This window comes from Salvia splendens, chromosome 16 (genome assembly GCF_004379255.2).
Source record: "Salvia splendens isolate huo1 chromosome 16, SspV2, whole genome shotgun sequence".
In the NCBI taxonomy this organism is placed as follows: Eukaryota; Viridiplantae; Streptophyta; class Magnoliopsida; order Lamiales; family Lamiaceae; genus Salvia; species Salvia splendens.
Window position 1 is genome coordinate 10,174,595 of NC_056047.1, and position 8,579 is coordinate 10,183,173.

At 38.7% G+C, this 8,579-nt stretch overlaps 1 protein-coding gene across 1 annotated transcript; it reads right to left on the reverse strand.

Annotated features, from left to right (window-relative positions):
- Positions 1 to 4,427: 4,427 nt before the first annotated feature.
- Positions 4,428 to 8,579, reverse strand: LOC121772435 (methionine aminopeptidase 1B, chloroplastic-like). The gene is made up of 11 exons (XM_042169550.1): positions 8,379 to 8,579; positions 8,000 to 8,075; positions 7,038 to 7,275; positions 6,137 to 6,298; positions 6,010 to 6,051; positions 5,812 to 5,883; positions 5,595 to 5,674; positions 5,393 to 5,490; positions 5,091 to 5,138; positions 4,781 to 4,929; positions 4,428 to 4,698 (listed from the first exon to the last, which is right to left on the reverse strand). Exons 1-11 carry the CDS (start codon positions 8,503 to 8,505, stop codon positions 4,669 to 4,671), a joined length of 1,122 nt encoding a protein of 373 aa, XP_042025484.1. The 5' UTR covers positions 8,506 to 8,579; the 3' UTR covers positions 4,428 to 4,668.

The window sequence follows — 8,579 nt, forward strand, 5'->3', positions numbered from 1 at the left end:
GCTACTACGGACTGCAGATTAGACTTCCAAGTAACAGCTGAACCAAACATAGTGAAAATGTACCCGGTCTGTGACTTCTGATTGTCTTTGTTGGAGGCATAATCTGAATCACAGAATCCTTCAAGGCTATCTCTGGTTTGATCTTCAAAACCCTTGTACATAATTCCATACTCAGAGCTTCCCCTTAAGTACCTCAACATCCACTTGAGAGACTGCCAATGAACCTTGCCCGGATTGCTCATGTATCTGCTTGTGCGGCTTACAGCATAAGCAAGATCAGGTCTAGTACATATCATGACATACATCACACTTCCAATGATGTTAGCATATGGTATGCTCTTCATCTCATTTTGTTCCTCTTCAGTTTTTGGTCCCTAGTTTGCAGATAATTGAAACTGTTGCCCCAATGGTGTTGAAACAATTCTGGACTCATTCATCTGGTATCTCTTGATTAGCTTCTCAATATAATGTTGTTGACTCAACCACATCACCATTCTTTTTCTGTCCCTTATGATATCAATGTCCAGGATTCTCTTAGCTTCTCCTAAATCCTTCATTTCAAATATGCATTTGAGATCATTCTTCACTTTCTGTATTTCATTGATATCTGATCCGGTGACTAACATATCATCCACGTACAAGAGTAAGAAAGCTACTGATTTTCCATCCCTTTTCTTCATGTACACACAACTATCATACTTGGAACTTTTAAATCCAATTTTCTTCATATGTTGATCAAACTGCAGGTTCCATTGTCTGTTGGATTGCTTGAGACCATATATGCTTCTCTTTAGCAAACAAACTTTATCTTCATCTCTTGGCCTTACAAACCCCTCTGGCTGTTCCATGAATATGTTCTCTTCAAGTTCACCATGCAAGAAGGCTGTCTTTACATCCAATTGATGCAGTTCCCAGTTATTCTTTGCAACTAATGCCATGAGCATTCTTATGGAGCTGTGTTTCACAACCGGAGAGAATATCTCATTATAATCAATTCATTCTCTCTGATTATATCTCTTAGCCACTAATCTGGCTTTGTATCTTATTCTATCCCCTTCAGATGCTTCTATCTTCTTCTTAAAGATCCACTTGCATCCAATCAGCTTCTGCAGCCTTTTTCTGGTGACTAGGATCCAAGTTTTATTTTTCAATAATGACTCAATCTCCTCTTGCATAGCTTTAATCCACTTATCCTTTTCTCTGGACTCAATTTCTTCCTTATATGTCCCAGGCTCAGTGGACTCAACTTCTTCAGCTGCACAGAATGCATAATACACAAGACTTGCATTGCTATATCTTGCTGGCCTTTTAATGTTGGTCCTTCTATCTCTGTCCCTGGCTAGCATATAATCTTGAAGATTGTTATCAGTAAGGCCTCCACCTTCATTCGTGACTCCACCTTCATCATCACTGAGTTCATGAATCTAGTCTACATCTTCAGACGATTATGTCTGATCAGGATATTTCTGACTTTCATTTCCATCCATAAACTCCACCTTAACTTGAGCATCTGAGCTCACTGGTTTCTTGCTCTCTTCAGCTTCTTTGTATGGCATTTCAGTTTCTCTGAATATTACATCTCTACTGATCACCACTTTCTGATTTACTGTCTCCAGAGACCACAACCTATATCCCTTAACCCCTTTATGATATCCCAACAATACACATTTGAGGGCCTTTGGTTGAAGCTTCCCTTACTTAATGTGTGAGTATGTTCTGCATCCAAAAGGCCTTAGCATTGTGTAATTTCCATGATGGCCATACCATCTAAAATCTGGAGTCTCATTATTTATAGTTGCGGTTGGTCATTTATTCATCAGGGTAACAACAGTAGATGATGTTTCTCCCCAGAACTTGTGAGGCATTCCAGAGGATATAAGCATGCACCTTATTCTCTCAAGGATAGTTCTATTTGCTCTTTCAGCCACACCATTTTGTCGAGGATTGTTGGGAACGGTTTTGTGCCTTTTTATTCCTTTCAGTTTACAGAAATCTTCGAACTGATGTGATAGAAACTCCAGTCCATTATCTGTCCTGAAACACTTCAAACATGATCCCTTCTCAACCTCAACTTCCTTGCACCATTCTCTGAATTTGACAAAGGCATCTGATTTTTCCTTCATGATATATAACCAATTTTTTCTAGAATAATCATCCACTATATATAGAAAGTATCTGCAGCCTCCCACTGATATGGTTTGAGCAGGTCCCCATATATCACTATGTGCATAATCAAGCACTGATTGTGAAGTATGCTTACCAGTTGGATACACCAGCTTCTTACTTTTACCAAACACACACACCTCACATTCTCTGGAGACCATCTTGCTATCGGCTTCTATCACTCCAGCTTTGATAAGGCGATTCACTCCATCCATGGATACATGCCCCAATCTCAGATGCCAAATGTCCCCATCCAATTTTCTGACCATATTGAGCTCATCAGAGACTACCTCAGCCTCAAGATAATAAAGGCTGTTGAATCTCTTAGCCACCATGACCACCTCACAGATCCTTTCAAGACCTTCATCTCACCACCTGATGAAAGAAAAGAATACCCCTTTCCTTCAAGAGCTCCAAGAGAGATTAAATTCCTTTTAATATCAGGAATATATCTGACTTCTGTAAGGATTTTAGCAGAGCCATCCTTCATCTTTAGCTTCACATTTCCCATGCCCTTAACTCTGCAAATTTGGTTGTTTCCAAGAAGTACAGAATCAGTTGAATGTTGCATATTCTGAAACCATTCAAGCTTTGGGCACATGTGAAAACTGCATGCACTATCCATAATCCACTGCTCACTGATATCTTCATCTCCAATATTCAAAGCATGAGCAGTTTCAATATCTTGAGTAACATCTGTTGTATTGTGCCCCTCTGCCTCTTCTTCTTTCTTTTTCTTCCAAGAATAGTAGTTTTTCTTGAGATGTCTCGGCTTCTTGCAATAGTGACAAGATCTTGTCTCCTTCTTATCCTTCTTATCACCCTTGCCTTTCTTATTCCATTTCTTCTTGGAACCCTTTTTGTTAGTGCCTTTAGCAATCAATGCTTCACCAGCTTGATCTACTGCCCTAGTTGTAGAGCTCTTTTGAAACTCCTTTGCCTTCAATGCAGTAAGAACTTCTTCATATGTCAGTGAAGAATCTCTTCCATACAAGATTGCATCCTTGAGTTGATCAAAACTTTTAGGGAGGGCATTCAATAACATGATTGCCTTATCTTCATCCTTTAGTTCCCCATCAACAGATTCAAGATCATCCACTGCCTTCACAAAATCATCCAGCTGGTCCATGATCCCTTTTCCTTCAAGAAATTTGATCGAATAGAGTCTCTGCTTCAAGAACAATCTATTTACAAGGGACTTTGTCATGTAAATTGACTCCAGCTTGCTTCAGACCGCAAATGGAGTTTTCTCCTTGCAAACCTCTCTCAACACCCGATCTCCAAGACTCAGCATTATAGCGCTATGCGCTCTTTCCATCATATCAAGTTTCTTGATCTCATCTTTATCATCAAGATATGGCTGCTTATACTTCATCGCCTCCCAGAGCCCTTGCTGTATTAGCATGGCTTTCATCTTTACTTTCCAAAGCCCAAAAATTATTCTTCCCCGTGAATCTCTCGAAATCAAACCGTGCGCCAGCCATCGTCGTCTCCCCTCTTCCCACGGCGCCAATTTGTAAAAGCTCGGCCAATGCCAACGATTGACACAAACAGAATCAAACACAAGAAACAACAATGCACAGCGTTTACGCGGTTCGATCTAATCGATCTACACCCACGGGAGAACTCTAGTATCTTTGTATCGGTGATGATAACCGAGAATTACAGCTTTACAAGAAGAATACAAACCAGAAATCTACCCACATAACTCCACAACAAACCAAGCTGAAAATGACTAAAAAGCAGTAATCAATTCAACTAACTACAAGTGTGGAAGAATCACAAACAACGAGCTATCTCTCCGATCACAAAGATCACCTCCTCAGCCTTCTTCTTGACTGAGATCTTAGCTAACTCTCTCTGTAGTGTTTCTTGATCTATGCGTGTATATCTCTCTTGTTTCTCTCTTGCCCCATGCTATGAGTGTGCATCGGCTTTTATACTTCACACTCTAACAAACTTCCACGAGCTGCGATCCCATGCAATCACCCTCACATGCACCTCAAGGAATAACTAACTCAACTAACTCTTCTTCCTTGATGTTGTGAGACGCAATATGCTAACATTTATCAAATTTTATTGCTTCTAAATCTCATCCCTATCAATTTTTCATTCTTGAGTACAATAGCATATCGAATGCAACAATAATGTTTTTGCTTTGGACCGCGAAAGAGTAAGCGAGGTTATTTTTTAAGAGACCAACAGAAGAACCATGTTACTACTAAAATGAATGCAAGCAATATTTGAAACATTAAATTTGAAGGTTAAAACTAAATTGTCGTTTTCACTGCAAGACAAATGAAACTTGTTTTTGAAGATGGGAGACAACCCTTTTGTAGATAATAAACGCTCTGTATCATAGGGTTTCTTTCCAGACACAAAATCAAGAACCTTCACTATTTTCACCTCACATTGTGTAAAAAGGCAATTATGTACCGTTTAAGGTTGTCGGAGTAGCTGTTTCCTTGCTGCTTGGTGGCAACAAGTGGATTGCAGCAATCCTAGTCACAGTTTTTCCTCTGCACTTTCTATCACCTACAACAAGCAAAAATAGCTAAGATTAGGCCATGCATTGTTTTATAACATGCTCCCCACACACTTATTTTAGACAGTCAACCTCTTCGTATTTTGTCAAAATCTCGGCACCAGTTCTTGTGATAAGAATTGTATGCTCAAACTGAGCAGCGGGGCTGCCATCAGCAGTTAGAGTAGTCCAGTTGTCTTCCCAAGTTATGCAATCCGTCGTTCCAAATGTAAGAATGGGTTCTGCAAGAATCGTAACATCTTCTTAACATGCTCGAAATATACAACTTCTCCTAAAGGGCATTTCATGAGAAGAGAGAGTGAAGATTACATCTTTCGAATTTGAAATCACTTCAATTTCAGGAATTGAAGCTACAACTACTTTTCGAATACACAAAACTCACCAATGGTAAATGTTTGCCCTTCAACCATTCGCCCACCCTTGTCATTTCCTATCAAAGAAATTGGATTTAGATCACCAAACATTGCTGCCAACTAGAAAAAAGTGATTAAAGAAAAGAACATAACAAACCACATACTGGCAATTCTTCAATGATATTAATCAAATAACATATAATGCATAAAACATACTACTATTCCAACACTTTCTAATTTTAATCCATTAGCCCACAACTATGTTGTCAATAGGAAAGTAAAATATGAGAGGTAGTATTTGTTCGGTTGGGGGGGGGGGAGGGGGACTCACGGTGGTGATATATCAGGGGTTCAGAATGGAAAACAGTCCCAATTCCATGTCCAACAAATCGGTCCACCACGTTGAATCCAAATCTTTCAGCATGATCACTGAGAAATAAATAAGAGAAATTCCATATGAACCAAAGAAAGTTATTTTTTTATACAATTTGCCTAATTTAATCCCAAATTATGCAGTTAAATAACATCTATACCTGATCTTCTTCCCTATTTTTCTGAATAGAGCACCATCCTGGCAAGCATCAATGCCCTTGTACATGCATTCTTCTGTTACCTGCCATTGAATGAGAATATTAAAGTACATAACAACATACTATTAACGAAAGGAATACTAGTAAGTACTGAAGAGTCACAATACGACAAAAATATAGACGGCATAGACTAAGTACAGCAAGCAAGAGGAAAAGGTACCTTTATGAGCCGTTTCATTGCAGGACTTACATTGCCACAAACAAATGTCTTAGATGTATCTCCATGATAACCCTGAAAGAACAAATGAAGGTAACTGGTATGACAAAGAGAGCCAAGACCACTGCATATTGTGTACAAGAAATAAATAAAATTATGCATACGGAAATTGAACATCAATTGTAGTGATCAGAATCTTACATTTAAGTAGACTGTCACATCTATGTTTATTATATCACCATCCTGCATACAACATGAATAGTTTCAAATGCCAGAACGACTTTAAGCAGGTACTGGCCACTAACCACGCAATGCACGGAAGCTGTACCTGTAACTGTCGTGAATCTGGTATTCCATGGCACATACACTCATTAACTGATGTGCATACACTCTTAGGAAAACCCCCATATCCTAATGGAGAAGGGTAAGCACCAGCATCAATGATCATTTGATGTACAGCTTTGTCGATCTCGTTTGTCGTTACAGAGGGCTGAGATGATGTAGAACCATGTTAACTCAATCCATATTAATTGTTGATTTAAGTACGTTATTCAAATTGCAAAGTAATAATTGTACAGAAAAAGAAGTTCTGTAATTTTGGATGCAAAAAGTTAGTATCTTAATAAAAACAAAGACAATTGTAACTGGTAATCTATAATGACAAGAAGAAGCATGAACTATTTACAGATTAGAATAACACCATGATGAACCTGACCTAATCCACATAACTTAAGGGTGGAACTTGGAAGAAGAGCATAGAGTTACTGCTTGTGAATATTAAAATGTTAACCTCAAAAGCAAAAGAGAACTAGTCATCTGTAAACAGCAGCACTCTTGAAACATGATTAAGAAGAGTCATGTCCACTTGATACATAATACGTTGTATAGAGAATTAAATTAAGCTCACAAGTACCTGACACAGGGATAATTAGGGAAACATTGGAAATCATCCAATATTGCAATGAGATCAAAAGAGAGGAAAAAAACATTTATCCACTCAGCTAAAGAAATTTATATAACTAAAAAAACCAACCTACGAAGCTAGGGAGCATAAACCGAGGCATAAAAAATACTGGTGATTAAGCTAATACTCCGTCCGTCCCACTCGTTTTTGAAAAATGAGGAGTATAAGTACATAAAGTGGGGAGAGAGTAAAGTAAGAGAGATAATAACTTTCCAGCTGGAAGCAATAATATGTTTAAAAATATTAATTATCACTAAACTCTCACCCTGACTAGGGTCCCTCCATAGTCTACCACCCGAGCAGCAAGTTCACATGCAGCCCTCAAGCGAGCTAGGCCTTCAGCATCATGAATTTGATGCTCCTCTGCAATGTCCGGTAACAATTTTGTACCTACATAAGGAGGCCTCGGGATATGATCAGGGACAGGAAGCCCAGGTGATACCCTCCCACGCCTCAAAGGAGGCCGTCTTTTGGACGTAGTTGAAGTTCGAAGTTCACGCTCTCTGTGTCAATGAAAACATGTCAGAGTCTTCTTGATATATTGGTAAATCAACAAACAACTTGGGAAAAAATTACTCCCCAAAATTTGGATTTTGAAATACAATACAAGAGTCAGACAAACACAAAACAATGCAACAATGTGTTTGGGATGTCGATATCAAAAAGTTAGCTGAACTGAAAATATCGAAGCGAAAACAAAATGTTGGAAACTTGAAATGCAGAAAATAAGCTCAGATTAAAATTATTTTTGCTATCTAAGAGATCCTAAAGGCCATGATTTCCAAAATTCAGCCTTCGCAAAATCAATTTATGTTAGCTAATCCCAGAATATGCTTCCAATCAAACATGAATACAAATGCTAGCTGTCAAGAAGATGCATATTCCTATAGTGAGCAATGAAATTGTATTCATTATCAACCGGGATAAAATCGTTTTAACTATGGCAACTACAGCTCTCAAGTTCTTGCAAGATAGATTAATGCTTAAACGAATCTTTTAAAACCAGTCGGGCTGGGCTCTAAAGAAACCTTTCAGAAGACGGGGACAATATATGACAGAAGATTCAACTGCAGCACTTTGGTACTGCACTATAGCAAATTTCTGTTATTTAACAACCAGTGTGAACACAGAGTTCTCATGGAAGAAAATGCTACACGATTTGAATATACGGATAATGTGTAGAAGCAACACACCACCAGAATAAGACCCCAAAGTAGCACCGATTACCTTCTTATTCTGATGGCCTCCTCCAAGCCGGATATTCTCTTGGAGTAAACAACAAGCCGTCTCATCAACTTCGCACCTTTATGTCATATCATAAACGCAGGAAATTAAATCCAGCTAAAATCACAATAGGATTAGGAACCAAACACCTGGAACACAGCTGGTCAAAAATTTCAATAGGAAAAGGCGAAAATTTCAAGCTTGAAAGTCTCAACTCAATACAATTTTTCCACAATTTAAGCGGAAATCCCAATTGCCCACGTTATCATCAACCTCAATAAAACCAAAACAGCTGAAAAACTATGTAATAAGGCCACAGTTTAGATAGACAAACACAAATAGGAAAAAGCACAAACACCTGGCGGGCATAGAAATTACATACTCTGCGAAGGCAAAGCGCTTTGGAAAGCGAGTGGGGTCCCCATGAGACGAGTGGACGACGCTGATAGTCTTGCATCGCCATGGAAGCTGAACGTGGAAGATGAGAGAGAAATATCTCCCGCTATCATTCTTACGGAGGGAGAAAGTTTGTTCCTGAGTTTGAATTATCGTTGAATGTTAAAAGGATATCTTGTTAACTGAG